Source organism: Leucopleurus acutus (assembly GCF_964270905.1).
Source record: "Leucopleurus acutus genome assembly, chromosome: 2".
Lineage (NCBI taxonomy): Eukaryota > Metazoa > Chordata > Mammalia > Artiodactyla > Delphinidae > Leucopleurus > Leucopleurus acutus.
Window position 1 is genome coordinate 97973248 of NC_139143.1, and position 20643 is coordinate 97993890.

The following is a 20643-nucleotide window of genomic DNA, read 5'->3' on the forward strand; positions in this document are numbered from 1 at the left end:
AGAGAAGCCACCACAGTAAGAAGTCCGCACACCGCAATGAAGAGTAGCCCCTGCTTACCACAACTAGAGAAAGCCGGCATGCAGCAATGAAGACCCAATGCAACCAAAAATAAATAAATAAAATTTTTAAAATAACTATTAATTCAACGAACCAAGTATAACAACAACCACTTGTCAATCCAATGTTGAATTTTCTTATTAAGTTGATAAATATTAAGCTTTTTCTGTTTGGCTATTCAAGATAAAGATATAAATCAAGAGTATATATAGACAGAACTCTATTGGGGAGCTTAGATATTTGGGGTATTTCTCAGACCTAAAGTAATGTTTTAGAGGACAACTAACACCAAGTATTCCATGACACCCACTGCTAAACCTGACTACAGAACTGGATGGACTAATAAAATAAAAATGATAACATATCTTATGTACGATACTGCTTACCTTAGTAATCTGTTTACGGAAATGGGGCATCTTTTTCATCAGTTGGGCAAGAGCACTAAGTGATGTCTAGGAAAAATAAAACATTTTTTAAAACAAACTTATGATTCAGTTATTTTTATATAACAACTTTAAAATCCTGTAGTTTTAAATATTTATTAATTTACTAAATATTTGGCAATTTTAAAAAGAAAACAAATTCAAGGTTTCCAGTTGCAGCCATGATAAAGTAACTGATATAAAAATTATTCTCTGGGGGGTTCCCTGGTGGCGCAGTGGTTGAGAGTCCGCCTGCCGATACAGGGGACACGGGTTCGTTCCCTGGTCTGGGAGGATCCCACATGCCGCGGAGCGGCTGGGCCCGTGAGCCATGGCCACTGAGCCTGTGTGTCCGGAGCCTGTGCTCCACAACACGAGAGGCCACACAGTGGCCTCTTTTGCGTACCGCAAAAAAAAAAAGAAAAGAATTCTCCCTCCATAAACAAAAACAAAATTGGACAAAATAAAAAAGACAACAGCTTTCAGGCAAAGGATTTTTCAAAAATAGCTCAAAGCTAGGTTACTTGAGCAAAGGAAAGCATAGACGGTGATCCCTGCACTCATCCTGGCTCTTCCCTGAAACATTTTCCAAAACACAGTGAAAGGAAGTAGAGTTTAAGTAGAAAGCAAGTCTCTCTGGGCAGAGGAAAAAGAGATCAGAGTTTGGGGCTACTGAGGTAGGGGTTGGGGTCCAGGGTTAATACAGAAAAGAGCCAGTCACAACATAACTCAAAGACGTGTAGAAGGGTTGCCTTAGCATCCCTGGCCAAATACTAAGCTGCACATATACAGGGCATAACTCTTAAAGGCCTAGCAGAGAACAACTGCAGAGATTTCAGAGGGGTCTTAATGCAAGACAATATTGGCATTCTCTGATCCAGACAAAGTAGACAGTTCTAAGTGAACATCCCAGACATTTAGTCCTGGAAGGACTATATCTTCAGACTAAATGCAAAAGTGAAATACACTCAACATAACAAAAGCCTGACATGAAGTCTCAACAGAATCAAGGTTATTCACTAACAAATTAACTGCCTGCCAGAACAGAACTCAATACTCTTAGTAAAGAGAACATCATCAAGAGCCTTTGCAACATAGCATCCACAATGTCTAACATACAGTAATATATTACTGGACATGTAAAACAGGAAAAAGTGATCGATACTCAAGTGATGAAACAGTCAATAAAAGTAGACGCAAGAAAATCCAGACGCTGGAGTTAGCAGACAAGGACTTTAAAATATCATACTTATGTTAAAGAAAACAGGTGAAAAGATGAACTAAATGGATGAAAAGATGGAGTATTTCAATAGAGAATTATAGACTTTATTAAAAAAAATTCAATGGGGCTTCCCTGGTGGTGCAGTGGTTGAGAGTCCGCCTGCCGATGCAGGGGATGCTGGTTCGTGCCCCGGTCTGGAGGATCCCACATGCCGCGGAGCGGCTGGGCCCGTGAGCCATGGCCGCTGAGCCTGCGCGTCCGGAGCCTGTGCTCCGCAGCAGGAGAGGCCACAACATTGAGAGGCCCGCGTACCACAAAAAAAAAAAAAAAAAAAAATTCAATGGATGCCCTAGAATTAAATGCAACTTTGAAATTAAAAACACAACGAATGACTCATACATTGTTGGTGAGACTGTAAAATGGTACAGCAAATTAGGAAAACAGTTTGGAAGTTTCCTAGAAAATTAAATATACATTTACCATATGACCCAGCAATCTTACTCTTATTTATCCAACTGAATGAAAACATTTGTTCACACAAAACCTGAATGTTCACAGTGGCTTTATTTGTAATTGTCAACAACTTGGAAAAAACCTAAATGTTCTGCAACTTGTGAACAGATAAAATGTAGTATATCCATACAATGGAATACTACTCAGCAATAAAAAGTGTTGAAGCTCCTGTTACATGTCACATGGATGAATGTCAAGTGCATTATATTAAATGAAAAAGCCATATTGTATTATTCTATTTAGCTGTCATTCTGGAAAAGCCAAAACTATAGGAAAGAAAATAGATCAGTGGTTCTGAGGGGATCAGAGTTGAGTGGAGAGGTTGCCTACAAAGTGGCACAAGGCAATTGTGGGGGGAGGTGTTGATGGATTGTTCTATATCTTGGTTGTGGTTATATGAGAGTATACGTTTGTCAAAACTCATACAATTTTCTACTATAAAGGGGGAACTTTACTTTCTAATGCAGTTTAAGAAACAATATGTTGAATGGGTTTAACTGCAGACTGGATACAACAGAAAAAAGTAGGAGACTCGGGCTTCCCTGGTGGCACAGTGGTTGAGAGTCCGCCTGCCAATGCAGGGGACACGGGGTCGTGTCCCGGTCCGGGAAGATCCCATATGCTGCGGAGCGGCTGGGCCCATGAGCCATGGCCGCTGGGCCTGCGCGTCCGGAGCCTGTGCTCTGCAACGGGAGAGGCCACAACAGTGCGAGGCCCGTGTACCACCAAAAAAAAAAAAAAAGTAGGGGACTGAAAGTCAGGTTAATAGAAAATATTTAATTAAAGCACAGAGGAGGAAAAAAGTGGGAAAATAAGGAACAGAATAGAAGAGATGTAGAATATGGTCCAAAAATCTAAAACACAAGTGAATGGAATCCTAGAAGGAGAGGAAAGACAGACTAGGACAAAATCAAGATGTGAGGAAATAAGAGCCAAGAATTTTACAAATATGAAGAAGTTACGAACCCAGTGATTCAAGAAGCTCAATAAACCCAAGGAGGATAAATACCAACAATAACACATCATAGTAAGGCATATTATGGTCACATTGCTAAAACTAAAAGATAAAGACAAAAATCTTTAAAAAGACACTTTATCTTCAGGAAATTAACAGTAACATGACAGCTGGCTTCTTTAGCACAAAAGACGAAGGGAGGTAAATGGAGTTAAACTATTATAAGGTTCTTGAATTCTTTAGGACATGGCAAAAGTATACTTTAAGGTACACTGTGATAATATAAGGATACATTTTGTAGTACCCAACATGATGACTACAGGAAGGATACCAAAAGGTAAAACAAAAGTTTATTTTGGAGACAAAATGGAATAGTTTAAAGAAAAAAAAAAAGGCCTGTATATATAAAGAAGGCAGAAAAGGAAAAGGATAAAATAAAGAGAAAACAAATAAGATGGTAACAAATTCAACTATATCAATAATTACATGAAATACAGATGGACTTAAACATTCTAATTAAAAGATAAGGATCATCAGATTGAATAAACAAACAAACCTCAACTATCAATACAAACTCTTTAAGAAGCACACTTTAAACATAAAGGCACAAATTGGTGAAAATAAAGGATGAGAAAAGATATACCATGTAAACACTAGCCAAAATAAAGCAGGTATGGCTATATTAAAATCAGACAAAGTAGAGCTTAAGTCAAGAAATATTGCAAATGAAAAACAAAATGACATTTTGTATTGATAAAAGATAAATTCAACAGAAAGGTAACTATCTTAAATTTATAAAGACTATAATTAACATGGCTTTATCAGTTGATATAGCTTTGAAAGTTGAAAAGATTCTAAAAAAAATAGACTAATTCATAGCCATAAGCGATACCATTCTCAGTAACTGATATAAAAACCAGATAAAAAATGAGTAAAGAAATAGAATATTTGAATAACATGATGAACCAACTTGATTTAATTGACACACATAGAATTTGTATTCTTTTCAAGTACACATTGGGTACTTAACCAAAATAGATCGTATGATAGGTCACAAGTCAAGTCTGAACAAATTTCAAAGGACTGAAATCATACATTGCACATTCTCTGACCACTATATAGTTAAATTACAATTCAATAACAGAAAGACAAGTAGAAAATTCCCAAACTCTTTGAAATTAAAAAACATATTCCTATATAACACATAAGTCAAAGAAGAAATCACAATGGGAGTTAGAAAACATTTTGAGCTGAATCGAAATAAAAATAGGTTATTCCAAAACTTGGGGAATGCAGCTACAACAATGTTAAGAAGGAAATAAATAAATATATATAGTAAGAGAAAAAAGGTTGAAAATCAGTGCTGTAAACATCCAACTCAAGAAGTTAGAAAAAGAAAAACAAGCCAAAGAAAACTGAAGGTAGGAAATAAAAATGAGTAGAAATCAATTCAACATAAAACTAACATACAGTAGAGAAATCAGCAAAGCCAAAAGTTGGTTCTTTGAAATACTAATTATATATATAGGGATATTAATAGTATGTAGGCTAAAACACAAATTAACAATATTAGGATTAAATAAGTAGCACACAGCTATAGGTTCTACAGACACTGAAAAGATAATAAGAGGATATTTGAAAATGAAGATATAATAGACAAATCCCTTAAAAATGAACACCCCAAAACTGATATAAAAAAATTAAAAATCTGAATAGTTCTGTAACTATTAAAGAATTTGTAAGTAAAGACTTCCCCATAAAAATGGAAAACTCCATGCCCAGACTGCTTCAGTTGTGAAGTCTTCCAAGCAATGATGAGACAAGTAATAACAATCTTACACAAACACTTCCAGAGAATGAGAGGGAAAACATTACAACTCATTTAAAGACCAATATAATTTTGCTGCCAAAACCTGACAAGATTATCTCACTCACACACACACACACACACACACACACACACACACACACACACACACACACACAAGAATTATTACAGGGAAATACTATTGTTCATAAACCTAGAAGTAAACATTCTAAGCAAAATACTAGCAAATAGAATCTAGTGAGATATAGGAAAAGGATAAAGTATCATGACTAAGTGGAGCTAATTCCAAGAATGCATGGTTGGTTTAATGTTAGAGAATCAATGAATGTAACTTATCACATTAAAAGAATAAAAGAGGGAAAAAAATTTCAATAGGTGCTGATAAAGCATTTGATGAAATCCAACACCTACTGCTGATTTAAAAAACAAAACCAAAAAAAAAACCTGTTGGCAAATACGGAACCGAAGGGAACTTCTTAATCTGACAAAGGATGTATCTAAAATAATCTAAAACTACCATAATACTCAATGATGAAATATCAAACACATTTCCCCTTAGGTTGGGAATGAGACAAGGATATCCTGTCACCAGTTCTAGTCTACATTATACAGCTAGGAGGTATTAACTACTAAGAAAACTAGTTTAAAAGGTATACAGAATCGAAAGGATCAGGCTAAATTTTCTTTATTCACAGATATTATTGTGCAACTTTCTGAAATGATAGAAATGTCCTATACCTTAATTTAGGTGGTAGTTCCACAGGTATGTGTGTGTATGAATACATATATATGTATGTAAAAAGTTATTCAGTATACACTTAAGATTTGTGCACTTTACTTAGGTAAATTATACCTCAATATAAAAAATCTAACAAGAATGCATTAATGCAATTGGCTAAATGGCCTTTTAAAAATAAATTTTAATGGAGCAAGACAGAGAAACTTTTGCTAACCGTTGAGGCTAGGTAATGGGTACGTGAAAGTTTATTTTCTCTACTTTTGTGTATGTTAGAAATTTCCCAAAATGGAAAGTTAAATAGATAAAAAATTTTACACAGACTTTAAAATTCACCTTCATTGTTATCTTGAAAGTTAAATAATACTCTTACCTTTCCTTCCGTTGCTTTCTTTGTTGATGAAATTTCTTTCATAAGCTTGGGAATTTCCCTGTCAAATTGTAAGAGGATTCTTTAAATTTCTAAGGTGTAATTCTTTACAAAAATATTTTAAGATTACAAAATGTACTATCATGTATTTAGTATTTTAAAAATGTGGAATAAAAATTAAAATGAGTTGACATACTCTAATACAACTGCAATATGCCGATGTCGAATTCTGACCCAGAGGTCATCATCTTCTTCAAGGACTGCCTCCTTTTCTTTCCCATCGGTTTTATATCTACAAGTAGAGAGAAGTATGAACTTTTTGATTATTTTCCCACCCAAAAAGTGAAACATTTTTATAAACAATAATTTTAAGATACAGCTCAAGAAACTGAAGAATACATCCACTATTTTGGGGGATAATGAATACATACTCAAAACTAAGGCATATTGCTATCCATACAATAAAAATCAAAGTGCTATGTCTACCAAGACCTTTTTACTTTCGTTAGGTTTAGCTGTCATTATTATAGAGTTTTATCTCAGCAAAGTGGTATCTTAGAAACAAAAATTCAACGTTCCACAATCAACTTTAAGAACAAGAGTGAATACACTAACAACTTGTATTCTAGTTGCTCAAAACACTACTTTGACATACTAATAACCATCAACTCAACTATCAAACATCCATTAAGAAAAGAAATGTCACCCCCTAATGTAGCCTATTTAAGTACTGCAGGTGTTTCAGAGTTGATACAAAATTCACAAACATATATCATCTGTTTCTATATTCTTCCCTAACCCTATAACTACATCTCCTTTAAAGAATGGGAAAGGAAATGAGAGAAAAACTAGTGTAGCCATTAAAAACCTTGATTGCTTTAATGAGTTCTACTGAACTGAGAGGCAATTCAAGAGGTTCATGAAATTACTCAAAATGGGCTTCCTGACTGCTTCCCCAAAAGTAATTCCTCGCTTCTTTTATGCAAATAGCCAGCCTCCTTCCATTTGTGGAGCTGGAAAATTCAATCATCCCTGGGACTGTCAACGTCCTCAAGATCAGAATGGACAGCATTGAGCTTTCCTAGCACTGGATAGCAGACAATAAATGGAGATTTCTGCTGTATAAATATAATCATTTCTACAATCCCCCAAATTTCAGGCCCCATCTATAAAACCATCTACCTATTTGGTCTTAATTACAGATGCCCAAAGGCAGAACGACTGTGCTTAATTACAAGACTGCACTAAGGACAGAGGCCTTTTTGTCATTTAAAATGCTACTTTGTACTTCTTTAACCTTTGATTTATAAACAAAGATTAAGGTAGCAGGCCTGACAATACTAAAAGATGGTGACAATCCTAAGAGTACATTTAAAGAGGTCACCAAGATGAAGAACACAGTCTGGATACTTAGAAGTTTCTGCATTATTTCCATTAAAAATTGGGATGGAGCACAACCCACAGGGAGTTCGTGCTTCTACCTAGTCTTATCCCTGGACTTTTTCGATTCATTCAAAAAATCTCTGACTTCTTTGTTTTTGTTTTTAAATAAGTCTCTCTATTACTCTTAAAAAATTAAACCTTGCTTTGCTTGCCAGCAAACCTAGGGAGATCATTTTTTTAAAAAAGTACTAGGTTAGAAATGTCTGAAACTTATGTCAATAGTCTGGAACCAAATTCTTAAGTGTCCATCAGTTTAAGTCGTTTCTAAGTCTCTTGAGCAACGTAGGTTTAGAGACCTAAAGGATAAGAGAGGTAAACAACATGCTTTCTGAAAATTCTGAAAAAACTGCTTAAAACTACTTTTATATTAGAATAACTACTTTTATATTAGAAAAACTACTTTTATATTAGAAAAATGTTGATCTACGTCATCTAACATTAATACAAACAAAGAAAAACTCAGAAGCCAGGATCTGACCAGAATGCAAATAAAAATACAATAGAAAATACAAAATTAGTTTAACAATATTTGGTTTAAGAAAAAATATTAAGTATTATAATTAGCACAAGTTTTTGGATCTTTTTAATCTATTAAAATTACTAAATTAATTTAAACATAAAATTTCAGAAAACTAATTTTCTTTTTTATTACTATGCTCAAAGCAGTAAATCTTAGCTGAAAAATGCCAATCTGGATTTAGAAATTATGATATCAAACAACATGTTATATATTTATGTGTATATATATATGTATGTGTGTGTATATATATACACACACTCATAAATGATGCACAAAGGTACAATAAAATGGTTCCTTAACAGAAAAGTGATTTCATTTTTCACTTAGCTACTTGATATTACTTTTAAAGTTAATATGCTTATATCAGAGTTAAGTCAATAATAGGTACCAAATTGGTAAACTTGTATCTATTCTCAATAACCATCCTAATGAGGTTCCTAGTCTTCTAATCTTTTTAAATACACTATGTTGACAAGACACACATATAGATAACTTTTGGATGTGTGATTCAGAATAATCACAGCCTAACCAATTTGAATATGGTTTCCACTTCAATAAATATAGTAGTGAGCCTGGTATTTACTGAAAAGTACAAATTCCAGCTGTTTAAAATCTATTTTTGTTGTAGACACAGTTAAGGAAGCAAATACACCGAAAAAGCTTCAAAGCAGTTAAATTACCCATTAACTAACAAGGTCAAGATATTTTTAACAGATTATGATTATAGGGGTAAGAGAAGGATAAAGTCTCTGAATGAAAAAGGTTACAGGGGCTTTAGATTTCCGGTGCCTGCACGAATCATTAAATGCTAATATTCTATCCTGTTTGTATATGCCCTATATATTCCCTTCAAGTTATACTTGCTTGTATGTATCATTCTCAATCGGCAGTAGATCATATGCCATTGCCTGAAAGGTCAGTTCATGCAGGACAGTGGACACAGGATCAAAGCCACGATCAATTATTATGAGCTGGGAATGAGTTTTACCCTGGAATAACAAAATAAAATTATCTTAAGAAACTTCAATTTCTTTGTGTGAACACATTTTTAGTATCTTAGAAAACAAAAGCAGACTTTTCCTAAGTTCTGCCCCATTCCTAAGAATGTGAAGTTATATTAAAACAGAAAAATCTGAGTGGTATAACAGGGGAAAAAAATAAGACTACAAAACCAAAAGCTTTCATAATTAGAGTAAGAGGCTATACTCAATAATACGATATTGTGAAAATTCCTTTAAAAAAAGTAACATTTGGCCTGCACTAAATCTATTTCCTTAGGAATTCAGCTCCATAAACACTAAAACTGATATAAATTATGAATAGTAGTTATTACTTGAGCTCTTTATGCTACACACTGTGCTGAGCAAGAAATATCCATATTATTTAATTCTTATAGCAACCCTGTGAGACAGGGATTATTAACTCCATTTGACAATGGGGGCATTAAGGCTTAAAATTAAGTAACTTGCCCAAATCACATAGCTAGCTAGTATGTGGTAGAATGGAGATTCAAACCCAGGTCAGCTTCACTCCATGGCCTGTACTCTTAACCTTTACGCATTTTAAAAGATTACATTGATGCCAGCTAAGATGGTAAATTACAATGAAAGCTTTGCTATCATTAACTCACAAACAGCACTAATCATTAAACAGTGAATAATAGTGCTGGGAAAAATCATTGTTAATATCAGTATCTTCTATACTTCATTTTAAAAAGTAATAAATTCTCTGGATTATTATTTGGAGCAGTAAGAGATAACTACAACTCAGACAAACATTTCTTATTTATTTACTTCCAGCAGACAAAGGTAAACTACATAGAATAGATCTTTAAAATTTTTTTTAGTTAACCATTCACTCATTTAAATAAACCTTGAGATAGTATGGTATAGTGATTAAGAGCACAGCCTCTGGAATCAGGTAGATCTGGGTGTGAATCCAGCCTTGACCACTTTCTCTCTCATTTTTTTTTTTTTTTAATTTTTTGGCCATGCCACGCAGCTTATGGGATTTTAGTTCCCTGACCAGGGATCGAACATGGGCCCTCGGCAGTGACAGCATGGAGTCCTAACCACTGAACCTCCAGAGAATTCCCAGCCTTGACCACTTTCTTGTTGTACAACTTTGGACAAATTGCTTAACTTGTTAATATCTCAGTATTCTCATTAAAAAAACAAACAAAAAATATATATTTAATCAGAACCCCTGCCCTACAAGATTACTGTAAAGATTAAATGTAATAATACCATGAACACTTATCACAGTGCCTGGCACTTAGTAAGCCCTCAATACATGTAAGTTATGAGTCTTCAGAAATATGAATAGGAAAAAGACTGTGCAATATAAGTGCTATATCAGGGCTTGGGGCTATGAAAGTATGTGAGAGGAAGAATCGCTTGACCTGAAGAGTGAGGAAAGACTTCAAAAAGGAGGTGACACTCTCTCAGGTCCTTGAATGAAGAAAAGGTATCAAGCATTCCCAAGGTGTATAATTTCTGAGGCAGAAAGAATGGAAAGGACAAGTTTGGTTTTTGTGGATTTTCCTTTTTATCATTGAAATCATGAAGGACTAAAGGGATATTAACTAATATAATGATCGTTTCTCTTTCCTCATTCAACAAACATTTATTGACTACCTACTATACTATGTATACCGAGCCATTATCTTCATAACTACAACCAGGACAACAGATTTCACTAGTCCTCCAAACCAAAAACTAGTAACTTTTTAAAGTTCTGAACCAACATTACATCTAATCTTACACCCTCCATTCTAGCCAAGTTGTTTGTGAATTTTGCCTTTTTCTCTATGCCTCTGCCCAAAGAACCCTGTTATCCAAGAAAAAAACTCCCTCTTCTGTTATACTCATTCTTCAAGCTCAAGGGCCTCTTCCTCTAGGATGCCTTCCAAGACTCCAGTTACAATAAGATTAAGCCCCAGCCTATGTTTCCACTACATTTCATGTATTCTTCTCTCATTCCTCTTACTACATGCATTGTAATTGGTGGTTTCCTTGCCCATCTCCTCTTCTAAACTATCAACAGTTCCTTCTTTTTATTTTTCAGCTACTGTAATATGGCTTCCTAGCCCTGTGGCACCACCTCTGGCAGTCTACTCAAGCTCTTCACTCTCCAACCCAAGCTCAAATGCTAGAATTCCCCAGGTTCTAATCTTAGTCTTAGATTACTTTATATTACCTTGATAAGATAGCAATAGCTATCATTCATTAAACTCCTATTATATGCCAAACACAAGCTAATCTGCCTAACCTTCATACCAACCAAGTAAGGTACATATCATCTGATCCATTTTATAGATGAAAATACAACTCAGAGTAAATAATATGTCCAAGAACACAAAGCTGGTGATAACAGGAAAAATTATGTTTATTAACTGTTTACTCAGTTGCAAGCACTATTCTAAAAACTTTTTATGTATTAACTCATTTAATCCTCTATTTTATAATATAGGTATTCTCTTATTATCCCCATTTTATAGGTAAGAAAACTTAGGCACAGAGAAGTTACATCATTTGCTAATTGACATATCTATGAATTAAATGGCATAGCCAGGATATAGACAAAGTGCTTATTTCAAAACCCTTATCTTCTCCTCTAAGCCACACTGTCTATTAAGACTTCTACTACCACTTATATCAGTGATTCCCAAATCAAAATTGGGGATCTGTGTTAATGATTCTCAAATCAATACTGGAAAATGAATGAACAACAGTTTCCTTGGTTTAGAAAGAAATAAGACAGACTTTATGCATAACCACTATTTATCTTTTATATGTTACCTTTATTAGGCTCTTTTCATCAATCTTGTAGTAGTTTTCAAGTTTTTTTTCAACAAGCTGAGCAAGCTTACTGGCATTATCCAGAGGTTTACTAGAAATGGAAAAAATGTTCAAACAATTATCTTTCTTTCAAGACACACTTTACAATATCAAGTTGAATTCTAAAATTAAGCCATAAATTTATTAATTTAAAAGATTTTATAAACATGGAGAAGTTCAGATAATACATCAAATATAATGCTATATCAATTTGTCTGGATTTTATCAATGTAAACCTTATTATATGTGCTTCAGAGTTTTTTTCATATGAAGGAAATATTATAAATAAAACCGCAGCTCCTTTATTCCCCTCCCAATTCTCGGTCTTCTCCCCCACCCCTAGCTACCCCCACTCCAAGGCAATACTATCATGAATTTGATGTGTATTCTTCCTGTCATTACTATTATATATATGTTTACTGTTTTATATGTGTTTTAACTGTATGTTTTTACTGTTATATATATGTGTGAGATCTATGTTGACACATATCAAATTTAATCATTTTAGTTCAATATAGTATTCCATCATATGATTTATACTGGATTCTATACATTCATTCCCCTAAAGATGGATATTTAAGTCATTCTCAATTTTATACCATTGCAAACAACATTGAAACAAATATCTTTGTACATACATCTCCATGTACATGTTTCTCTAGATATATTATTTCTAAAAGTATAATTGCTAGATTATATGGTATGTACATTTTCAACTTTTCCAGATATTACCATATTACTCTCCAAATTACTTGACCAATTATCTCTCCCACTAGCAGTATGAGATCTCCCTACATGCTCTCTAACATTCAGTCAACTTTCCAATATAGTCTTTTGCATAAAATCTTATATACCACTGTCTTCTAAAATGATAAAATCATACTCTAAATTGTAACTTCATGACCAGTGACATTAGTATAACTTCTGAGTCTACAAGAAATTGTAAGAAAAGGCTCTTCAATTAGCAAACCAACCTCAAAAATGGAGGCTCTCCTTGTAAGGGGCTTCAAAGTGTTAAAGGACCTTTAGGTTTTATACCTCAAAAGTCAATAAAGAAGCAACTATAAAGAATAATTTATTACACATTTTGCTTTAAAATATTTTCAAAAGGAAATAATTTCATGTTAGAATTACACTTGAAAAGTCCATGAGGCATAAAAGAATACTTTGTGAAAGAACAGGTAGGATTCTAAAAGCCTGATTATTTAACTATTACAATAACTCCAAACAGGTCCAAAGGTGAGCTATTAAATTATAAATTGGCCTCAGTTATCCCTCAGTATCCACAGGGGATTGGCTCCAGGACCTCACTCAGATTTCAAAATCTATGGATGCTTAAGCCCCTTTTATAAAATGGCGTAGTATTTGCATATAAACTATGCATATCCCCCATATACTTTAAATCACCTCTAGATTACTTATAACACTAATACAGTGTAAATGCTATGTAAATAGTCATAAATACAATGTAAATGTTATGTAAATAGTTCTCTGCATATAGCAAATTCAAGTTTTGCTTTCTGGAACTTCCTGGAATTTTGTTTTCTTAATATTTTCAATCCACGATTGGTTGAATCTGAGGATGCCGAACCTGTGGATACATATGGCCGACTATATTACATACTCATTACCCTGAACAGAGCCAAACACCAAGAGTAGAAGCTTGAACAGAGACTGAACTCTAGCAGGAGATAAACCACTTAGTTCAGAATGTAATTAGCATATCACCTATCAGAAAAAGAATGTTTCCAACACCTGAGGTATGAGTGAAGAGCCTGTTTGGTCACATCTGAATTAAGGAGATTTACTATATACTTTCTAAGTAATTAACAGAAAATTTTTTAAATGGTCAAGAATAATGAAACTTAAATATAAAGTACTACATGAATTTGAAATTAAACAATTCATCCAACTACCTTGACAAATGTCAATGTTTAAGTTAAAGAAACTTTTAAAACAGAAACAAGTGACATAACTTAGTAGTAGTAGTACAGTATATTTACGTCTACTAGTTTATTAGTGTCATACACTATTTTGAGTTCTTTACAGATATTAACTCATTTAATTCTAAAAACAACCTTATAAGGTGAGTACTATGATTGTTCCCATTTCATAGATAAAGAAACTGAGAGCAGAAGGATCACACAGGCAGTAAGTAGCAGAGATTAAAATCCAAGCTGTCTGGCTACACAGAACAACATGAATGTCTAAGAACATAATACTGAACAAGAAATAAAAAATATAGAATAAAAAATATAGAATAAAAAACATCAAGCTCAAAATCAGGCAAAACTAAAATATGTGTTAGAAGTCAAGATAGTAGTTATCTCTGGGGAGGAGACAGGGGGTGATGACTAGAGGGGATCATGAGGGGGGCCTCTGAGACACTGTTAGTATTCTATTTCTTGACCTTGGTGAAGTTAGATAGGTATTTCACTTTGGAATGATTTATCAAGCCATATAAATATAATTTATGCACTTTACAGTAAACTTTACTTTTAATAAGAAACAAATAAATAAAGGTACATAGTACTAAAGTCAAACTTTAACTTTTAAAAAACTCCAAAAATTGGGCTTCCCTGGTGGCGCAGTGAGTAAGAATCCACCTGCCAATGCAGGGGACACGGGTCCGAGCCCTGGTCCAGGAAGATGCCACATGCCGCAGAGCAACTAAGCCTGTGCGCCACAACTACTGAGCCTGCGCTCCAGAGCTTGCGAGCCACAACTACTGAGCCCACGTGCCACAACTACTGAAGCCTGCACGCCAAGAGCCAGTGCTCCGCAACAAGAGAAGCCAGCACAATGAGAAGCCCGCGGACCACAACGAGGAGCAGCCCCCGCTCGCCGCAACTAGAGAAAGCCTGTGCGCAGCAATGAAGACCCAATGCAGCCAAAAATAAAATAAAAGCTGTGACAAAGTGAGAGAGAGGCATAGACATATATACACTACCAAACATAAAATAGATAGCTAGTGGGAAGCAGCCGCATAGCACAGGGAGATCAGCTCGGTGCTTTGTGCCCACCTAGAGGGGTGGGATAGGGAGGGTGTGAGGGAGGGAGACGCAAGAGGGAAGAGATATGGAAACATATGTATATGTACAACTGATTCACTTTGTTATAAAGCAGAAACTAACACACCATTGTAATGCAATTATACTCCAATAAAGATGTAAAAAAACAAAAAACACCTCCAAAAATCTATTTAAAATGGCTACTGGAATTAAATACCATAGATATTTAGATACTATAACCAGTATCCAGATATTATGACTATTTAAATTTGGTGGAAATACAATAAAACATTAAATGTAAGATGGTATTCCCCACAGGACAACAAAGACATTCTTCTAAGCATTCCTTAAACTCATGAAAAATATACATGTAAACCATACCAAATTTAAGCTCTGAAATTCAGTAATAGAGGATATTAGTTACTCTGAAATTTAAGCCTTAAACTTTAAATCTCCTATATGTACAGCATAATTTTATAAAGAAAATAAATTCTGCAAACCAACACACAAAAGCACAGAGACATTACTTACCTGTACACCAAAGAGCAAATAGACAGCATAACATATAAAGGCACCACTGAGTGTCTTACCTTTTATATCTTACTCCAGGATTTTCATCCAGGGTAGCACATACTGTAACTATCTGCTCAGCCATCGCTTCCATGATGATATCTTTTCCATTTGCATTACTAGGGTCTGGAGTGTAACAGTAATAGAATGCATCTGGTACATCAAGAGTATATACCTAAGTTAGGCCAAAAAAAGTCACACTGTCAATTTAGAAACTTGACTAAAAATATCTATCTAGAAAAACACAGCTATTCCTTGGGATTCTAAAAAAAAATACTTGCACCAACCATGCTGTTTCCTGAAACAACTGTGTCTTTGCCTTAATCAAATCTCATATTCTCTGTCATCTTGATTTCATCCTTTATTTCTTTTCTCACTCTCCTTTCCTGCTTAGTCTACCTCTCTCCTTCAATTCTTGTTTCATATAAAGATTGTACTCTTTGATTTTCTCTACCTGTGCAGCAGATGAAGAAATCTGAGGTAGTCAAATAAAAATAAAAATCTAAAACCTGGCACAAAGAAATAAAACAAAGCCAAAATTGGTCTATATATTTGACATACATTAAAATCTTAACCCATTAGAGAATAACCTAGAAATTTTCCAAAGTTGATATATATTTCAACTCTTTAGCTTATACTCTTAATGTCCTTAAAATAGAGACATACTTCCCCCAAAGACACAGCATTGTGCCAGACATAGTACTGGTCTTACGATATATACAGTGAAACCTCACAGACATTTTTCAACTAACAAAAGCATTTACTTACATGCAAAGAATTGGATTAGAGATTTACTATTATTGTGTTACTTGAAGAATACAAAAGAAAAAGCTCTCTAATTGGAGTTGAGATTTTCCCATTAAATTAATTTTGATTTTGTTTTTTAAACAATGATAGTAATCCCCCTTAGTCTAGGATAATGTATTGAGTGTAAAAGTAGACATGTAATAAACATTATAGGTTAACTAATGAATTATGAAAAAAATTCCCTGCATTTCCTTTCACACAAAGTAATTCGTTTCTCTGAACATAACCCATCACTAACAGCAGCAGCCTGAACACAGACTGAGATTTAGCTGAAGCTACCACTTATGTCTGTGTTGCTGTATTAACAAAGTCTTAGTTGCTGTATTAACTGCCAACAAGCACCCTACAGCTGGACTGTGGCTTTCTCATAGCATTCTACCCCATTGCAGTAGATAGTATCTGTTCAAAAATATTTATTGCCCTCCTTACAGGGCCTCTCCCTATGGGAGTATACTTCCCACTCATTGATATCAGGCTTGCTATGGTCACTGGAATGTAAGTAGAAGTGACATGTGCCACTTCCCTACAGAAGCTTTAAAAGCCATTGTATGGCTCCACCATTTCTCTTTTCCCTCTGCTATGTCCCAGACAGGGGCTACTCCTTCAGCCTAAGTCCCAGAATGAAGAGGATGTAGAGCAAAGCCCCAGTCAAACCAAAATGGACACTAACGTGAAGGAGAAATAAACTTTGTTGTTGTAATGCACTGTGATTTGGGGAGTTGTTACCACAGCTTAAATTAATCTTAGCTATTATCTAATACTCTAATGAACCAAATACAATTTTGGAGCTGGTTTTCATTCTATACTCACATCTTCCTTTTCCTTCCTTCTCCTTCCCCCACTTTCCATCACCACCATGACATGTTCCTTTAGACTATTACTAAATGCTTTCTTCATCTCTATGACCCACAATCAGCTCCTTAAATATAGGAACTCTCCCCCCACAACCTCCATCTACTTTTCTTCCTAAATTATAGCCAGCTTAGCTGTTTCTACCTAGATACAATCTAGCACCCTCTCCACTAACTATACCAGACTTTTTGTACTCCCTAAGGTCAACTGTAAACAAACTTCCTTATATTCTTTAATGCTTTCCATCTAATTGCCCTAACGTATATGTGACAGCATTAATTACCTTAAACCCTTTGAAAGGGAAAGAGAGCTTTCTTTAATCCCTTTGACTCATGGATTCAGGAGGAGTCAACTACTCTCCTCTCTATGAAACTTCGAAATATGATGAATGTCCAACTTCTCTTCTTCGGAAGACTATCATTTCTGACTTTACCAATTTCTCCTCAACGATCACCCAACTTCTACTTTTCCTTAAAGACTTTAGGACTTTTCTGTACCAGCCCATTTTCTGCTATCACTCTTGATGGAACCTGGTGCCTCCTACAACCTGGTCCCAACCTACCTACAGACACAGCCTTATCTATCATACCATCACCCATTATAATCCTTATTCCTGCTGCTCCCCTGCACTTTCCTGCTTCTGTATCTTTGCACTCACGCTATTCTCACTTCTTAGAATATTTCCTCCCTCTTCATTACTACCTTACGAAATTCTATTTTTCAAGTGTTTTCTCATTTTCCTAGTAAGAATTAATCTTCTCTTTTGGCAGACTATGAGCTGCCTCCTAAAAAACCATTGTTCCCTTACTTTTCCGTAATCATACCAATTATTTGGGGTAAGCAGCCATACGCTCAGCTAAAAGACTACATTTCCATTTTCCATGCACTTGGGGATTGCCATGTGACTAAATTTTAGCTAATAAGATATAAATGAAAATGTACTTTCTTCTTTCTCTCCTTCATCCTCCTTCCTCAAATGAGAACATAATAATTCTACAGACATCTTGGATCATGAGGGCCATCCCTAAGAGACCAGGCCCCTGACAATTTTGTACAGCCAGCATACCGGACTTATATAGCCCACTTCCTGACTTTTTGTATATTAGCAAGAAATAAATTTCCAACTTGGTTAAACACTGAAAGTTTAAGTTGTCCTGTTATATGCAGTTGAACCTAATCTTAACTGATATTGTTTTGAAGATGCGTAATACTTTGTATCTCTTTCACAGCTCTCGGATGAGGGTGGGGCACATATCTTGATCATCTTTCCATAGCATACTCTTTGCATCTAGAAGACAATGTCCACAGCACATGCTCTTGATGAACGCTCACATAGGCCTTTGCTTACAGCTCAAAGCAGTTAGCAGTATTTCATTTATATCTTCACTTGCAAACAAACAAAAGGTCACAATACAAAACTGAGAAAATTACAATTTTCACTGTAATTTCCCCATAACAGTTAAATTTATTAAGTAAACTCCCTTAAGATATTTATCAAGGAAGTAAATTAAAAGAAAAAACTTTTTAGGGGAAAAACATAGCCAACAGATAGGACCTTAAATAATCATAACATTTTGCAAAGACTGGTAAGTAGAAGAGTCTCATGAGATTTGTCTATACACACAAAGACAAGTTATTTCCATCAGCCATCAAATTAGTCAGATATATACACAAACCTCTCCTCCATATACAGCAATTATTGAAATTTACTGAATTCTGAGGCTAAAACCGTATTTATCTTCTGTGCGGCAAGATGCTCTGGACACATTTGTAATATTTTTCACACCGCTATTTAATCCCACAACATTTTAGGATGCCCATTTTCACTCTACACTGAACTTACATATCATATGAAAAAGAATAAATCTAAAGGTAACCTTTGGAAAACAGTTTAATGTTAAGCAGATATCTTAAAATTTTACAAACTTGATTATGGTCTTTCTTTGTCAAAAACAGCAACAGCTTAGGGACTTCCCTGGTGGTCCAGTTGTAAAGAATCTGCCTTCTGATGCAGGGGACGCAGGTTTGATCCCTGGTCGGGGAACTAAGATTCCACATGCCACGGGGCAACTAAGCCCACACGCCACAACTAGAGAAGAGAAAACCTGCATGCCACAACTAGAGAGAGAAAAACCCACATGCCACAACTAGAGAGAAGCCCGGGCACCGCAAAGAAAGATCACGTGTGCCTCAACGAAGATTCCATGTGCCACAACCAAGACCCGATGCAGCCAAATAAATAAATAATATTAAAATACACACACACACACACACACACAAAAACCCAAAAAACCCAGCAACAGCTTAAAAGAAAAATTCATTATCCAGGACCATTCTATTTCTTAAAATATTGACCTTAGAGTTCCAAACAGCAGTAAACTATTTCAATTCTATGAAATGTTGGAATCCAAACACAGAGAACAGAGCTAAACAATGCACTAGCTGTGTGATTACGGCAAGTTACTTAACCTCTTTGATTCCCCCATCTTTAAAATGTAGATAGAATTATCATCTGTTCATAGGGCTATTGTGAAGATTACATGCATACATTTATGTAAAGCATTTAGGAAAGTGACACAGAGAAAGTACTATGTGTTTGCAATTATTAATTGAAGGCTCATTAACTATTCCAAAGGCAAAACAAATCTACAAAAATCCTTCATTTTATAAATTAAATAATAGTTTATATAACACTATGTAAAAAGTTTACTAAAGAACTTTGTTTTAATATCACAAATGGTTACAGAAGCGAAAAGTATTTATCTCTTTGGAGTCATTTAACAAACATTATGCTAAAAATCTTCTGGTTTCATAATCTGATAGGTCTGTAAACCTTGACACACACAGGACTTAGCGGGAGATACGAAATTTAAGTCCACTTTCATTATTAATGTTACATTCCAATTTAGTACTCATGCTCCTCCCTTCATCAGAGGAAATATTTATTTGTGGATTGTTCAAACTTCACCAAATATATAATATATAAAACATCTTTAGGATAAACCTTATTAACAAATAAGTTCATAAAACTGAATTTTAAAATCCATTATAAACTAAACTTAAAAATAAAAGGCATTTGGATCTTCTGAGCACAAGCTGCCCATTCACCTTGCTTGACCCTTGTAACAAACCTTTCTCTGCTCAAAAAAAAAAATGTTTTAATAAAAAATAAATTAAAAAAATAAAAATAGAAAGTACCTGAGATTCAAGTGGAATGAAGGAAATATTTATTTCTTTACATCTTCTTATTGTCTTGGAGCAAGAAGCCTTAATTTTGTTAAAGAGACTATCAGGGCAAACTGAGAGGGAAAAAAAACAAAATCAAAGCATATAGCTGCATTTAAATTTTCCTTCTTTTGAGTAAATCATTCCAACATCCAAGAATATTTATTTTTTATATATAATTACTGACTTTCACAAAGTAATTTTACTATGAGGACAGAGATAATATGTAAATACTGTTTTTTCACTTTATAGAACAGATGCATTCTAGTAAT

General features: G+C 34.6%; 1 protein-coding gene across 1 annotated transcript in view; it reads right to left on the reverse strand.

Moving 5' to 3' along the window:
- The window catches only part of STXBP3 (syntaxin binding protein 3), a 52647-nt gene that overhangs the window by 15147 nt on the left and 16857 nt on the right, over window positions 1-20643 (reverse strand). Inside the window, exons 6-12 of the mRNA XM_082833279.1 lie at window positions 20345-20445; window positions 15508-15662; window positions 11868-11958; window positions 8932-9056; window positions 6301-6396; window positions 6108-6165; window positions 445-510 (exon numbers count right to left, since the gene is read on the reverse strand). Of these exons, the coding sequence (XP_082689405.1) occupies window positions 445-510; window positions 6108-6165; window positions 6301-6396; window positions 8932-9056; window positions 11868-11958; window positions 15508-15662; window positions 20345-20445 (692 nt within the window). The remainder of the gene's footprint in view (window positions 1-444; window positions 511-6107; window positions 6166-6300; window positions 6397-8931; window positions 9057-11867; window positions 11959-15507; window positions 15663-20344; window positions 20446-20643) is intronic.